We start from the raw sequence: 17736 nt of genomic DNA on the forward strand, positions 1-17736 counted from the left end.
ACCCTCCCGTTTGTTCATAAATTAATATGATATTCGGACATTTCTGACACAGATTAACTGTGTCCCACGGTAAGCTCAAGAAGGCTTGTGATGTGGGTACTCAGACAACGATATATTTAATACACAAATACCTATATACATTATAATATTATACTACATAATAAATATTATAAATGGGAAAGTGTGTGTGTCTGTTTCTTTGTCCGTCTTTCACGGCAAAACCGAGCGACGAATTGACGTGATTTTTTAGGTGGAGATAGTTGAAGGGGTGGAGAGTGACATAGGCTACTTTTTATCTCTTTCTAACGCGAGCGAAGCTGCGGGCAAACATTATAAAACATCCATTTCTAAAGCATACTTTGGGATAAAAGTTTAAACCTGAACAATAGGCTACTTGCGTTCTTTCTAGTCAAATCAGCATTTTCTAGGAGCTGTCAAAACGAATTTGAACGATTTGCTAATATAGAATTGATAAAAAATTGTGCGGTCAACTGTTTTACTTTATATATTTCTCTCTGACTTATAAAATATAAATTGGGTTGAAAAATAACGTCTTTCCGTGGTTTTAGTATAATTATGTGATGTTTTTTTTCGTGCGTGGAATAATAGTTATTTGTTATACAAGGGGGCAAAGTTGTATTTTAACGCCGAGTGTGGAATTGAAAAACGAGCAAGTGAAAGGATTCTATAGTTGAACCCTGAACCACGAGCGAAGCGAGTGGTTCGAGAATAGAATCCTGAACTTGCGAGTTTTTTAACACACGAGAAGTAAAATACATTTGCACCCGAGTGTAACACAAACCTTTTCCCCTCACTATAGCGAGGAAACTACAACGCAAAAAATGCGTTTATCACTGCTTCCAGTAGTTCCACGGGTGGTAAATCATCTTTATTACTAGATTCACCTCCTTTTATCAATTTTAAAGCAGTTAATTTGACTTTATTCAAGGTCAAATTACTTTACCCACCAGTGGATAAAATGCGTTTTTACCCGCTGGTATTAAAGGACAAAACACGTGTTTCCGAGCTAGTGAGGGGAAAAATATTTTATTTTAACTACAGTCAATTTGCCTATTGAACATACAACCATTGCAAATGGAAGATATACTTGTAACGTAAGAAATAATAAGAATAGATAACAGATGCCTATTCCTTCTAGCTTTAAACGTACCTAGTACCTACTCGTTTAAATTAGAACGTGACAAGAATATAACAAACGTACTTGTTACCATTTTGAGAACTTCATTGCAATGTATCTTCTGTATACCTACATATACATCTATGAGGAAAACTTAAAAAAGAGTATTATTTAATTATTTGCATATTGTTTTTTCCTGAATCACCGATAAAATGTTATAATGGAACATGGAACATCTATCGCTAATTCAAAATAATGGAAAACTGTAAAAAAAAAAGAGTTGCCTGAAAATAACCTTAATTTTTCGAGATAGCTACTTAAATAATTTATTTTAGCTTTCCACTTGATTTAAATTGACTCCGAGTAACGGTTTTTTAAGTTTGATTTTAAATTACTAATAATTTTGTGGGTAGAAATGAATTTGAATATAAGTAACTTGTAGCCGTTTAACGTTTAAATTAGGTGGATAACGATAAAAAAAGAAGTGGAAATGATAAAAAAGTTCATAATAACTTGAGCACAGATAGAACTTAAAGTTAAACGTTACGATAATTATTTGAATAAAAAGTTATAATAATGGAGGTAGTTTTCGGTTTGCCAAACTTATTATAAATAGGATTTTTTTTTACTTTAATGTTTCGTGAGAGAAATATTATTAATTTACCTATTTATTATACACGTACGAAAAGGAAATTCGTCACTCGTGTCGATTTAACCCCCCTCCCCCCCTCCCTCGAACTTCTTCTTTTCCGCACTTGTATCGTAATTGTACTATTTCAGTTTTCATGGGCATAATGAATGGATTTCAATTTATGGTGTTGCAGTGCACTTTGAACGACACACATGCGAATAGGACTCGCAAGTCGCAACTTATGAAGCTCCCTTCGGTCATGTTTTAATTTATTTTAGCTTTCCACTTGATTTAAATTGACTACCAGTAACGGTTTTTCAAGTTTGATTTGAAATTACTTATAATTTTGTGGGTAGAACTAGAAATGAATTAGAATGTTAGTAACTTTTAGCCGTTTAACGTTTAAATTTGGTCGATAACGATAAAAAAAGAAGTGGAAATGATAAAAAAGTTAATAATAACTTGAGCACAAATAGAACTTAAAGTTAAACCTACACTGTTAGAAAAACGTTACGATAATGATTTGAATAAAAAGTTATAATAATGGAGGTAGTTTTCGGTTTGCCAAACTCATCCAAGCGCACCGTATACATATGTAATTTAGCTTAAAAATCCTATAAAGAATATATTATTATAAATAGGATTTCTCTTAACATTAATACGAAACATTAAATAGGTAAATGAAGAGAAATATTATTCATTTACCTATTTATCATACACGTACGAAAAGGAAATTCTTCACTCGTGTCGATTTAACCCCCCTTCCCTCGAACTTCTTCTTTTCCGCACTTGTATCGTAATGTACTTGTATGTACTATTTCAGTTTTCATGGGCATAATGAATGGATTTCAATGATTTTGCAATACATTTATGATGTTGCAGTGCACTTTGAACGATACACATACGAATAGGACTCGCAAGTCGCAACTTATGAAGCTCCCTTCGGTCATGTTTTAATTTCCTCTTTTCCGCGCTGGCATCGTAACTTTTTTAAACCTAGCTATTACAGGAAAACGTAACAGAAACGTCAAAATTCCCAGCACTGCTGAACAATACCTAGTATGCCTAATATGTCTATATTACCTATTTGTCACATGTCAGTACATTATATGTCACTCATAGGTTATAGTCATACATGCTCAGGATCGTTTATTAATCGATTGACCTGATTTTCTTCCACTTGATTTAAATTGACTCACAGTAACGGTTTTTTAAGTTTGATTTTAAATTACTAATATTTTTGTGGGTAGAACTGAATTTGAATTTAAATACCTTTTAACGGTTTAACGTTTAAATTTGGTCGGTAACGAAATAAAGAAGAAGTGAAAATGATAAAAATGTTCGTAATAACTTGAGCACAAATAGAACTTAAATTTAAACCTACATTGTTAGAAAAACGTTACGATAATTATTTAAATAAAAAGTTTATAATAATGGAGGTAGTTTTCGGTTTGCCAAACTCATCTAAGCGCACCGTATAAATATTTAATTTAGCCTAAAAATCCTATAAAAACTATTATAAATGGGATTTCTCTTAAATTTAATATTTCGTGAGAACAATATTATTAATTTACCTATTTATCAAAAAGTAACATGATAGTATGAAGCACGCTTTTGCTCCAGATTACTTCCTAAAGCTTTTCTTCTCAAAAAAGTCAATAAAAATACAAAAACTCACCACCCCCTTCCCCATGCCTCGCCCACAGTAGAAAACACGCCAGAACTAGCCACTTCATCACTGTATCCTGTACTACACCCGCGACCGGCCGCGCGCGCTGCTCACGAACAACTGAGGACCTCTCCGCGCCGCGTCTCATATACTCGCAAACCTAACCGTGCACTCAAAAACAAGCATCATTAAACAATTAAGAGGGCTTTCGTGTTAAAAATAGTGAAATCGCAACCGAGCGCTCGATCATACCGTGTGTGGTATCAAATTAAAGGGCTTTGCGAGTAGTTTATAAATATATATCACATTATAGGACTTTTTCTACTTGGTCTAACAAAATATGAGAAAATGTCCAAAAGTGGTAATAATTGTACCGGTGAAGGCTCGTTTTCAAAAAATTGTCAAAAATCAATAATAGCAATTTATAATCACTAAGGCATAACAGCAATTTAAGTAAACGTTGCAGATTAATTTAGTACAAAACTTACTTCGATGTGATGTAGATTTTCAAAGAAATTGTCACTTAATTTTAGGTAATTTCTGAAAAAAATTGAATTCGCCTTAGGCTAGTTTACTCTTTTTCAAAAACTTAAAATAAAAATCTAGTCTGAAATGATTGTGTTACAGAATATACGAATTATAAATTTACCCGTTTTAATATTCAAAATTGTCCAAATTTTACAAATAAGATCGACTGATTCAGCTTTATACGTGCGTTTTTCTAAACGTGCATTAGAGAAAAATTCATAATTAATTTAGTGAGCTAGTTTTCAAAAATTCAGTCTTATAAAAATCAAGATAATAAGATGCTCTAACTGGGACTTGAATTAAATAAATCTATTGGATAACGGAAAGTGTAGTATTTCACCGACTAAATCAATTTTACATTCTTTTGACGTTTTTTTTGAAAGCAGCCTTAACTTGCGAATTAATTCTGCCGACCGCAAAATTAACTTTGCCAAACTCGCTAATTTAAAATGTCGTTTTCTTATAGGAATCTCTTGGCGCTTACGTCCTTTTGGTTGTTGAGTTGTGAATAGACGTAAATGAATTTAGCCGGACGTCGGGAGGCGCTAAAATGATAAGAGATAAGGTTTTTGACCAGTATGGGAGTTGACCTTATGAACCTTTCAGTGGCAGTGACACTGTTGACGAAATTAGTATCTGGGGGTCAATTCTCGTATTGCTGTTTCAAGTAAATACATATCTAGACCTACCCTACTTATTAGATTTAAATTGGTATGATGTGACCATTGAGTAATTATTACTTCGTATAGAGGAGCTATAGCAAACAACGAACGTGTCACAGCCTGTAAGCTGAAGGCGGGGCGAGGGGGCGGGGTGTGAACCAATGGCCTGCTTCCGTAACGTCGCAAGCGCTACGATTTTACTCGGCGCTTACGACCTTTCGGTCGCGATGATGAGCCCTGCATAGAGTGCATAGATTAGAAGTCGTAGTATAGAAGCGACATGGGTTTACATGGGCACTTTTTTAAATTTATGACTCTCAATTAGCGTGAGTTGTTAACAAAAAACATAAATAGCTGTTAGTTTTGTAACGACAATCAAGCTTGAAATCTGTATTTAAAACTAAACTTTTTCACGTTCTGAATTTAGATTATAGCTTAGTATAATTTACATAATTAAAACAAAAACGATGTTTTTATTGAAATTCCATGCTTAAAATTATCGTTGCAAAACTGACAGCGATTTAACTTTTTCTTAACAACTCTGTGAGTCCCAATTTTTTTAAATGCCCACATAGAAAGCTGCATACGGACTGAGCGTACATGTGTACACGTAGCCGCAACTGGATATTAGTTATTTATGTGACATTTGCATAATGGCAGGCATTAAAACATGAGTGTTGTTTTTGTTGTGTTAATAAGATAACATGAGTGTTTTAATGCCTAATTATGTATAGTCGCATACATAACTTTATCTGCATCCATGTATGTATTGGGCGCGGGTTTATCGTCCCATAGAAAATTTGGATTTCGCGCGTTTTATACTCTCATAATTTGCTTGACCGTCTACCTACCCAAATTCATTCAGGCAGGTTAGGTACTGCACTTACATTTACAGACTCACATGAAATTCGACACGCGTATTGAGAGTCTTATAACATATTCTCAATACGCGTGTCGAATTTATATAATTGACCGAAATGTCGGAAAACTGTGCAATTTTCACAATAATAATTAAATAACCTTTTTTGCGTCGATAAATATATATAATTTAATGTATGATAGGAAACTTGAACTTGAACTTGCGATATTGTCACGTCTGCTTTTGTTGCATTTTTTACTCTTTGGTTTCAACGAAACATGGCCGCCGCGACATGGCGCTTTGGCATGAGTTTATATTGATACATTTTTTAAAAAGTAAGCGTGTTTAAACAAAAATGCAGTAAACCTACATATGAAAAGTCACTCCTTGGCTTTTGTTAGATTTTCCTGAGCAGTTTGTACAGTACCTCACTACACATGACGGCATTATTTAGACGAAATATTTATCATTGCGATACGTCAATCTACCACAGCCGTTCGGCACAGACTAAGCGCGTTTGTGCTGATCAGCTCTAAGTGTTGTTACACAAAATCAAGTTGAGGTGCCCTCTCTAGTTAACATAATTACTCAAAGGATGTGACTTTAGAAAAGGATACAAAGGCAGTCCGGAGGAGGATTGAAGAATGAAGAGAGATTTTCAGTGAGCTCTTAAGACGCTACAGGAGCGAAAATGCTAAAATGGAAAGGAGCCCCCCTTTCAATTCGGGAATATACTAATTCAAAAAATTCAAAATTCAAAATATCTTTATTCATGTAGGGTAGGCATAATAACAAGCTCTTATGAATATTTCATTACTTACATATATATTATGATCTTAATCTAACCTAATTAACTAGATTTATCGAAAAAAATTGTCCATTCAGAACAAATATTTAAAATCGAGGTTCCGCTCTCGTCACTCCTTTGTATCCTGACATTCCTGACATTCCCAACTCCCAACACGTCTTACTCAAAGGATGTGACTTTAGAAAAGGATACAAAGGCAGTCCGGAGGAGGATTGAAGAATGAAGAGAGATTTTCAGTGAGCTCTTAAGACGCTACAGGAGCGAAAATGCTAAAATGGAAAGGAGCCCCCCTTTCAATTCGGGAATATACTAATTCAAAAAATTCAAAATTCAAAATATCTTTATTCATGTAGGGTAGGCATAATAACAAGCTCTTATGAATATTTCATTACTTACATATATATTATGATCTTAATCTAACCTAATTAACTAGATTTATCGAAAAAAATTGTCCATTCAGAACAAATATTTAAAATCGAGGTTCCGCTCTCGTCACTCCTTTGTATCCTGACATTCCTGACATTCCCAACTCCCAACACGTCTCGCTCATTTCTGTTAGGTAAATCTTAATTTGATATTTTCTAACTCGGTAAAGTATCTAAGGCACTGGTCCCACCGCGAGCTAGTAAACTGTCAGCTACCGGCTAATCCGGCTATAAAAACTTACAAAAGATAATCACTCCCGTGCAAATAAAAGAGACACGGCGATATTGATAGCTCACCGCTGGGCGAGTAGCTATAAACACGCTCACTATAACGCGTCAACTATAATCGCTCCCGTAGCCTCTTAATCATTGATAAATTCGCCATGCACTTTTGCAGCTGATAGTACCTCTCACATAGCTCATGATCTCTCATGATCTTAAGATGATGATCCTTACGACAAATCCGCCTGACTTCATTGGATTCGTCTTCATTTGCACTATAAGTAATTGAAGAAAATGTTTTATCATATTTTATACGCCGCAGTTACAGAAATAAATGTGCTGAATTCCCGTTTTTAAATGTCCAGGAACTTTTTATGTAGGTAGGTATATGTATTACTCTTAAAAATAGACTGAATAGACTGATAGAGATTATCACTCGATCTTCATCTTTTACCTAAGATACCATTACAATAGGCTAGTTTCATATACTTAAAATAATAGTTATTTGTTATACAAGGGGGCAAAGTTGTATTTTAACGCCGAGTGTGGAATTGCAAAGCGAGCAAGTGAAAGGAGTCTATAGTTGAACCACGAGCGAAGCGAGTGGTTCGAGAATAGAATCCTGAACTTGCGAGTTTTTGTAACACACGAGAAGTAAAATACATTTTTTTTTTTTTTGCACCCGAGTGTAACACAAAACTTTTCCCCTCACTATAGCGAGGAAACTACAACGCAAAAAATGCGTTTATCACTCCTTCCAGTAGTTCCACAGGCGGTAAATCATCTTTATTACTAGATTCACCTACTTTTATCAATTTTAAAGCAGTTAATTTGACTTTATTCAAGGTCAAATTACTTTACCCACTAGTGGATAAAATGCGTTTTTACCCGCTGGTATTAAAGGACAAAACACGTGTTTCCGAGCTAGTGAGGGGAAAAATATTTTATGCAGTGCACGAAATAAAGCACCACATGATTAGAAGAAAAACATGGACAGTAGTTATGTTTTAACATAATTTCTATTTAATAAGTCAAGGAGAAAGATATAAAGTAAATGAATTGACCGCAACGTCACTCCTCAGAGTCCTCAGTATTTCATAGTAAATTCCATATTACCACATCGTTTTGACAGTTCTTAAAAAGAAGCTGATTTGACTAGTAGGAAACTAGCCTATAGTCGATATTCCAGACACTGCCACCATCACAGATTCGAGGTTCTTAACTGATCGAGTAACAAAATATGGCTACGGTACCTAAATAAAAACTTAGGCGACCATTTTGACCATTTTTAAAAGAAAGCGCGTTATACGACACCGTGACCCTGGTCATTGTGGGTTCAAAAACGAGCAAGACTTAGTCCAAATATAGTTCAGAATGGCATTCTTGCGTTTTTCGCCGTGTGCGGCGTTTGCCGAGGCAAAACGACCAAAAGTGCGCTTAGCAACAAGCGGTCAGTTTACGATGGCAGTTTGGAGCTGGAAAGGTAGCTGGGTGTTTGACATGAAATTGTCAAAGAGAGAACCAAACATAAAATTATCCCAGTCAATTGATTGTCTGGGTATTTATAAAAAAATCCCTGATATCGAATTTCACCAGATCTGGACGTGGTTGGGCTCAGTCTTCTCAGAATCACAAGCTCATTCGATCCCGACGATAAAAAACGTCTTCATTTTTTTCCTTTACGTCACGATTTTAGTATGAAGTTAAGCGTGACGTATTGGAAATTCGAATTTTGTATGGAATAACACCCATATTACGATTGGCGAAATATATAGTATTTCGGGACAGCTTAGTAAAATGTATGCAAAATGGGAAACAAAACATTAAAATCTCTTCGAAGTAGAACTGTTGGTATTTCATGTTAGCAATCAGAGTCGAACAAAAAACGTAGTATATGGTGTGTTTGGACTTTTGGACAAACTAACGAGTGTGAATGCGACGTGGTAACTAGGGTATGCAAAAACCGGTTAACTTAAAAAACCGGTTAATAACCGAGACTTTTTCTTCAAAACCGGTTAACCGGTTATTAACCGGTTTTGAGGATTTTTAGTAAATGGCCGTACTACGCAATAATTACCATTACCTTTAAGAATTCTGATGTTGATGATATCGTAGGAGGTATTACTTGCACGATGAAGATCATTTTTATCCAGTTTTTGGAAATTTGGTAAATGCGGAAATTGCTAAAAAAGGCTTGTGTGGTTTGAATGTGATTCGTCAGTTTTGCGTTTTCTAGGCATGTCGCGAAGGTCTACAGCTCCCAGAGCCCCTAGTAATACAAGCAATTGATGTAAGAAAACCAATATCTCCATTTTACCTTTCTTTTAAAAAATATAGTTTGAAATATACGGTAGACTCCGGTCACAACGACGCTCAAGGGACCGCCGATATTACGTCGTACTAACCGGATGTCGTACAAAACGAATTTCATTTCTTTTAATTAAAAGTAATATCTACATCTCTATTATGTACTAAAACATTTCAATCAATAGGTTTATTTACAGAGTATTATTATCATAGTATTAATACCTTATTTTATTGTGACTTGTTTAGTTAGAAAAGTCCTTTTTAGTATGCGTGCTTGCTCATCATTTGTAAGTAAAGCTAGTTTATACGCAATCGAAATATAAAAATTGGGTTCTATTTAGCTTATAAGATTAGACCCGAGGCGAACAAATTATTAAAATTTTAAAAGCAATACTTCAAAAAGTTACATGGCCACAATGTAATTTTGCTACTTGTTGTAGGCAAGACAGGGGGCCGTCGGGTGGAAGTAGCTTTGTTTCCTCAATTTACTAGTAAAACTAAAAACGTTGTCCCTCGTCGTTGTAACCGGACTTGACGGACGGATTCTGTGTAAAATGTGTCGTAAAAAGCGGCTGGTCGTTAAAATTGGAGTCGTAATAAACAGATGTACTTTCATACTATCACATACGAAAACCAAATAAATACCTGTGCTTATGTCGTTGTAAGAGGTTGGACGTTAGGTCTATGCGGAGTCGTAATATACTAACCGGACTCTACTGTATTGTATAAAATGTATAATTGAGACTCGGGACAAATTTTTAAAATAAAATCATTACATATAATAATGTTGTCAATGAAAAGTAATGAATAAATCTTTTTAATACAGTTGCTCAAAAAGTGCCCGTTTTTTGGCTGTTTAGCGTGCGAGAAGTTGTATTTTACGAACTAGTGCGTAAAAAGAAGTATACGTTCCATTTTACGACTACTTACCGAGCTGTTTTCATATTAGTCTAGTTTACTAAGACAGAATAAAACTATAAACATACTATTAAGTTCCTAATATTTAAAACGTTAATTTTCATATGTAATTGTTTACTTTTAGTCATGCTAAACATAATTTATAAAATGGTTTATACTTTGAAAATTCGGTCATAATGAGTCGTGTAAACATAACATGATTGGAACGAAACGCGTCTTCTACTGTCTAAGTAGAGGCGTCTACCATGTTTTAACTGAATGCACGTACAAAAACCTCAATATGTTACGCGATTTGTCATAATTATTTTACGTTATTTGCAATACGTCGGGGCATAAATGGATCGATTAAATTAAAATGTGGTTGTACATTAAAGAATCGTTCCAAATCGTAAATGTTTATGTTTTTATGTCACTCCATGAAATAAATTATGTTAGATGAATAGCAAACTCGAAAATATGCACGCAAGTTTAAAAGCTTCAAAAATACGCCTTTGAATTGTCAAATAATCCGTCAATGTCCATGGGAAAATTGATAGTTCGGATTGTTTTATTTCGTTGTAGTAGTGTTTTTTCGCAACTGTATTAAAAAACGTCGTTCGTCACACGTGCGAGAATGTCATTCTTCACTCGTCCCGAGATTTGCCACTCGCGTGCCGCTCGTGACAAAATGTCTCGGGACTCGTGAAGTAATGACATACTTCTCGCACTTATAACGAAATGTACTATTATTATTACAAAACATTAAATAATTACGTATTTTTGAACCTTTTAATGCCTAATTTTCAAAATTTTGAGAAATAAATACAGTTTCGGTTATTAACCGGTTACAGACTATAAAAACCGGTTTTTAACAGAGGCCAAAAAGTCTCGGTTAACCGGTTTTTCGGTTAACCGGTTAACCGGTTTGCACACCCTAGTGGTAACGTTGAAAGCGAAAGCAGCCGACGCTCGCAAACGAGGGTAGATCACGCGCTGTCTACACAACTTTGACATCCACCCGCCTTCTTCAGCTTTCCATGATCATGGTGCAAGTGACTGCGTCAAATATCGGGAGCTCGACAAAAATCAAAAACGTAATCACGGTCTATATTGCGGTCAATATAAGTCTAATAATTGTATTCCTTCCTACAAAATTTTCGGTTTTAGAATCTCAGTGATAATGATATAAGATTGATAAGAGCCAGGCCAACGAAGTCACCTTGGGAAACCCGTCGCTGTTGAGAGACCCTGGGGTAATGAGGCTTTTGAGCTATTTAGGGAGTTGGGCAAACGTTTACGGGACAAGGGTGGTGATGCCCGCTCTGGGTCTTGGCTGGTCCAAGTTTCCATCGCTATACAGCGTGGGAATGCGGCCAGCGTAATGAGAACTTCTTGGGAATAATTTGTAGATGTTGTTTTTTGTGTGTTGACGAAACTTGTTGCAGATATTGTGGTTTGTTTTGTTTTTTTTTTTTACGGATTACGAATTACATCTGTGTTTCGACGAAGCATGTGGGGGATCACGTTAGTTTTTTTTCTCGAATTCAAGGGTAACAGTGACATCCTTGGGAAAGCCTGAGCTTGAACTATGGAAACTTACAGGGCACTTCTTACTGAATTCCCCGAAGATAGGTAGCACTTAAAATGTATACATCTACCAACGGAATCCATTTAAAACCTCAAAGTCTGTTAAAAGCGAGCATTCCAGCAGGATCGTAAAAACGCGGTAAAACCTTTGGTCGCGCCGCCATCGCCATACCAATAACAATATAAAATAAAATTTTTTGTAAAGAACCGACTTGACAAAATAGTGCTTATGCCATAATTTTATGGAATTCGATAGCAGTTCCACTTTGCCAAAATGTTATTTCTGATAGTACATGTAAGGTACAGCGGGCCAAATCTCAACTGGGGGCAATTGTAACTAATCATTTTTTTCCGTTATTACACTATGATGTTGAGTTCTACATATATTCACTGAACACGCCTACATAACACGCATAATATATAACCGGTGGACACTCTATTTAATAACGCAAACATTGTAAAACATGGAAAAAATGGACCAGTTACATTTGCCCCCCAGTTAAGATTTGCCCCGCTATACCTTACGAGTTATAAAAATTACCTAACCCTTTCAAGTCATGTACCTACTACCTACCTACGTAAGAAAAGGGACAAAAACCAAAGTTGTCACTACGTCATTTCTACAATTTTATGTCCCTACAGGAGGGCAATTTTTGAATCTCACATACGGGATTTTGTCACTAAAATACCGGTTGAAAACGGTGACTTGCTTATCATTTTCAGTGACAATTTTCTGAATTCAAACGCGTGAGACTCAAAAATCGGCCCGCTGGATGGTAAGTTGTGCTACAAACATACGTTTAACGTGATAATTTCCAGGAATATTTAGTACCTATACTTTCAATCCTCTAAGAGTGGTGTCGCACTACGTCTTATGCGAATCCGTAAAAATAAGATCCGTAGTAGCACTAGTTGTAGCCGCCCAACTAACAAAAATTAGTCTTATAGTGGCTTATAATGCCAAAAATAGTACTCTTATAATAACCTTGTAAACCCTTTACAAGAGGGCATTTGGGCACACCTTATAAGGCCAAAAACCTTATATCCCCCTTGTAGTTGCTATATTATTAGCTTTCTTATCTTGTACGTGCTTTATTATGGCATGCAATAAGAAAGTTAACCTTATAATGGCAAGAAAAGTGCTTTTAAAAGGCTAATGTACTAATAAGAATCATATTTAAAGCTTTAATAAAGGCAATTATATTTGTAAGAATCATATTCAAAGCTTTAATAAGGGCAATAGCTCTTGTACACGTTTTGTGATCATCAGATATAAGGGAGTAAAACTCATAACAGCGAAACAGGATGCTGTTTTAAAAGTTTATTGTGCTTTTCGTAGTGATTTATGTGTACATCATCATCAAGTCATCCATTTTGCAAGTTAGTAAACGGTAAGTTAACTTTTACATATTACAATTATTTGCTTATTTATTATGAAAACTGTGTGGGAATCCAATTTCATGGTGAAATGTGATATAAAATGTGTTGTATTATTAATGCGCCCTTGTATTTCAACGGTTTTGTACTAAAAATGCGGTTAATTAATTTTGACATGTCTTAAGCAAGGCTGTTATAAGAGTAAAAGCAGTAAGCACATCATTTACAAATACTCTATAAGAGTAAACACTTTATAATAGCCACCGGTGTTACTTAAGATTCGCCATTTTATATATCTTTAGGGTTCCTTCTCACAATTAGTGAAATCCCGAACCTTACCATCTAGTTAAATATTTGTAACGGATACCAGTTAAAAATTCATAACGTTATCGTTAGAGAGCAGATTTCAGGTAGCGATTTAAATATTAATATGAATATGACTCGCATAGAATATTTATTATTTTTCTACACACGAAAAAATGTATGGGAACATAAAAGTAAAACCCTTTTTGGATGCTTTTGTGAATATTGGGCAAAAATTATAATGATAATAAATAAAAATAAAAAAATATTTATTTATACTTATTTCTTTAATATTTCTTCTGCGCATTGCACAGTAAAAACTTCTATTATGGCTCAAAGAATATAAAAATGAAAATAATTCGCTTCTTATATATATTTAAATTGAAAGTCCATTATTTAGAATAAAATACTTTTTTTTAAATGTAGTTTGTTGAAAAAATAACATTAATTTAATCTAATTATTCAGTGAAGTTTGTGGTGTGCGATGTAGGTAATAATAATAGATTATAAACCACATGACATGTATTTAAAAAATTGCACTAGTCATATCCATATTAATATTTAAATCGCTACCTGAAATCCGCTGTCTAGTTATCATGTACTTGGCGCAAAACTTTGAAATTGCATTTTTGTTCTTTTTAAACCGGTATTTTGGGGAACGCTTTGATAAAGGTTTGGTTCGATTAACCGGCATAGAACAAAATAAAACCGTGTAGTCCGCAGCATGTCAGGTAATACTGATATTTTCAATATTTCATTAGGAAGTTATACGTAGAATTTTCAATTTAAAACAAACTTGTGCCTCGGAATATTTAATCTTCTGGTGCCTTATTTTATTACTTCCTATTGATTTATTGTAAATGCTGAGTCAAATACTCTATTGATATTTATTATTATGGTTATTGTTACAGAATCTGTGGATGAGATACATAGTCAGCCGTTTTTAGCGACGTGAAGATGACACTCTTCTCCTCCTCTTAGTAAGTAAGTGCTATTGAAAACCACAGACGATTTCAGTACCGCCATCACAATGGACTTTGTGTCGATAACTATAAACAGCCTAGCCTAAGACTTCAAATATTTTTTTTTTATTACAGATGAACTACAACAAAACGGCACATATTCTGATGGAGAAAATCAGTCACAATCATTACTTACACCCAAAAATAAGCCCGGAGTGGTGGATCAAAAAACATGCAAAATGGATGAGGACGCAGGAAATAGTTGAGGTTGTAAGAAAATCACACCAAGCAAAGATGGCGCTGATAATTCAAAACAAGAAAACGAAAATCAATATATCTTTTGTGAATTTGATGAAGACCTCGATAAAGGAAACTACTTATTATTTTGGAAATATACTGATAGGTTAATTACAATTTCTACCACCGTGTAGGCGCTCTGAAGAATATATTAATATTTTGAAGTATGTAGACTCATTGAAACAGCAACATCGTGAGCAATAGAACTGAAAATATTAATCTTATAAAGTTACTTGTATCGGTTTGGTTTCGTTGCACATAAATAAATATCTTAAAAACAGTGAGTTTGTCTTTATTTGTCCTCAATTTTAATCTGTCTTAGTCCCAAAAGGACTACATATAAAATCGGTTTCTTCTTAAAATAGCCGAACATTGTATTCACTTATTCAGATCGTCCAACATTCACAATGATAATCCGCAATAAAAGATTTTTTTTTATTTCAGACCAAAGTCCATAAAGTAAGGAATACACTTTTGGAACTTATTCTAATAAAGTTAATCTTAAAAATTAATATTAGTAGGCACTGATGGATAAAAAATCTGAGTGCCTTGGTAATAGTCTCTTATACGCTCAGTTATGTATAATTGGCCACCTCCGAGTGCATGCTAGTCTGGTATAACCGGTGGACACTCTATTTAATAATGTGAACATTGTAAAACATGGAAACAATGTACCAGTTACATTTGCCCTCCAGTCGAGATCTGCCCCGCGGCCCCGCTGTATATACTCTAACATTTTTCACCGCAGAGCTACAGACACCTTAAATAAGAACAAAAAATATAATTATTAAGCTAAATCCAAACTCAATTCATCATTTAACGATATACCTGTATTACTGTCACTGCTGCTTGCCTGCATATTCTTATAATTATTCCATAATGGCATCCTCTACGGAACCACTAATCGATAAGTTGGGATCAGATTGTTCACATTCGCTGGATTTTCAAAATGACGAATCAAGTTTTATAAAAACTTTTAATACGACACTTTCAAGAATAATGCCTTTATAATTATTGTATAAGAGAAAATGTATTGCTTTAATTCTTTTAAACACTTTATAAAATGCTATAATTTGTTTGCTGGATAGACGTTTTATAATATGCTCCTATGAGGCATAAAGCATCATAGTTATCTTATGCATTACTTTTATAAGAATAATTGGCCATAACAAAAGCTTTTATAGTGCTTTGAATATTATACAGCGAAAAAGCATTTTAAATGGCTTCTATAAGAATACATATTTTTAAACCCTTATTGCAGTCATATAAATTGGACTTATTAACGTGTACATGGCCAAGTTATAAGAGTAAATGTACTATTGGCCAAATCCTCTTATAATGAGCTACTATAAGAGTAAATATTTTTAAACCCTTATTGCAGTCATATAAATTGGACTTATTAACGTGTACATGGCCAAGTTATAAGAGTAAATGTACTATTGGCCAAATCCTCTTATAATGAGCTACTATAAGAGTAAATATTTTTAAACCCTTATTGCAGTCATATAAATTTGACTTATTAACGTGTACATGGCCAAATTATAAGAGTAAATGTACTATTAGGCCAAATTCTCTTATAATGAGCCGCTATAAGGAACTCTGGCATAATGAATGCTATTTTAAAACTACTATGAGTGTTTAGCCCTTATAGATAGATTTTATAAGGATATTTTGTTTGTTGGGCCGTAGATCCGATCCGATCTAGTAGTGCGTATGTATATTACCATACAAATAGTTCTACGGCTACTACGGATCTTATTGTCATGGATTCGGATTCGGATCGGACGTACCTAGTGCCAGAGAAAAGAGACTACAAAGAATGGGAACTCCGTAGTCCAATTTATATGTTTGACTCGTAAAACAATAGATGGCATTACTATACTCTCGCGACAAATGGTATTGTTCAATTCACGAAATAATTTCATTTAAATGACCTAAGTCGTAATATTTAAAAATTTGGAACTTGATCATACAACATTATCATTATATAACACCGAAATTTACAAAAACAATAAAGTATTTTTTTACCAATCGGGTACTTGAATCCGTTCCGTAAGTGCTCCCGTCATCAACACACCGCACCCTCGTTGAGCTCTGGCACCCTTACTCACCGGCAGGAACACAACACTATGAGTAGGGTCCAGTGCTATTATTTATTTGGGGTATTTTTACATATCGAATATTAATGGGGAATAAAACAATATATTTGTGGGATATTGTTATGCCTCGAATGAAAACCCAGCAATAAACAATGAGTAACTTTTAATTAAGCAGCAAATAAGAAATTAACAGATTTTACTAAATTCTTTCACGTTCGAACGCTCATCGTTCAAAACTATTCTCCCATTGCCTTTCACACCTACTGTCATTCTACTATCATACAACGTTCTGTTTCACGCCATCACCTTACGTTCCGATCCCACATTCTCGGCTGTCCTGCTCTCATATCTGCCCTCAGATGGGCATTTCTCAGTGTTTAATATGATCAATATACATATAGAATAGAATAGAATAGAAATATTTTTTCCCCTCACTAGCTCGGAAACACGTGTTTTGTCCTTTAATACCAGCGGGTAAAAACGCATTTTATCCACTAGTGGGTAAAGTAATTTGACCTTGAATAAAGTCAAATAAACTGCTTTAAAATTGATAAAAGCAGGTGAATCTGGTAATAAAGATGATTTACCACCTGTGGAACTACTGGAAGCAGTGATAAACGCATTTTTTTGCCTTGTAGTTTCTTCGCTATAGTGAGGGGAGAAGTTTTGTGTTACACTCGGGTGCAAATGTATTTTACTTCTCGTGTGTTAAAAAACTCGCAAGTTCAGGATTCTACTCTCGAACCACTCGCTTCGCTCGTGGTTCAACTATAGAATCCTTACACTCGCTCGTTTTTCAATTCCACACTCGGCGTTAAACTCGGTGTTGGTTATGATTAGAGAAGCATCTGAGCACCTTTCCAGGTTGCCTCATGGACCTACTCCAAAATCCTGCCAGCTCTTGGGCCATAATCATTGCAAAAACCACTTCAGTCCTTTAGTACATGATCCTCTTGACACGGCGG

General features: G+C 34.8%; 1 protein-coding gene across 5 annotated transcripts in view; it reads right to left on the reverse strand.

Annotated features, from left to right (window-relative positions):
* The window catches only part of LOC125237712 (von Willebrand factor-like), a 51316-nt gene extending 47745 nt beyond the window's left edge, over window positions 1–3571 (reverse strand). For all 5 annotated transcript variants that reach the window (XM_048144873.1, XM_048144872.1, XM_048144871.1 and 2 more), the window contains exon 1: window positions 3448–3571. In XM_048144873.1, the coding sequence (XP_048000830.1) occupies window positions 3448–3505 (58 nt within the window). In that variant the 5' untranslated portion in view covers window positions 3506–3571. The remainder of the gene's footprint in view (window positions 1–3447) is intronic.
* Window positions 3572–17736: the final 14165 nt, after the last annotated feature.

This window comes from Leguminivora glycinivorella, chromosome 22 (assembly GCF_023078275.1).
Source record: "Leguminivora glycinivorella isolate SPB_JAAS2020 chromosome 22, LegGlyc_1.1, whole genome shotgun sequence".
In the NCBI taxonomy this organism is placed as follows: domain Eukaryota; kingdom Metazoa; phylum Arthropoda; class Insecta; order Lepidoptera; family Tortricidae; genus Leguminivora; species Leguminivora glycinivorella.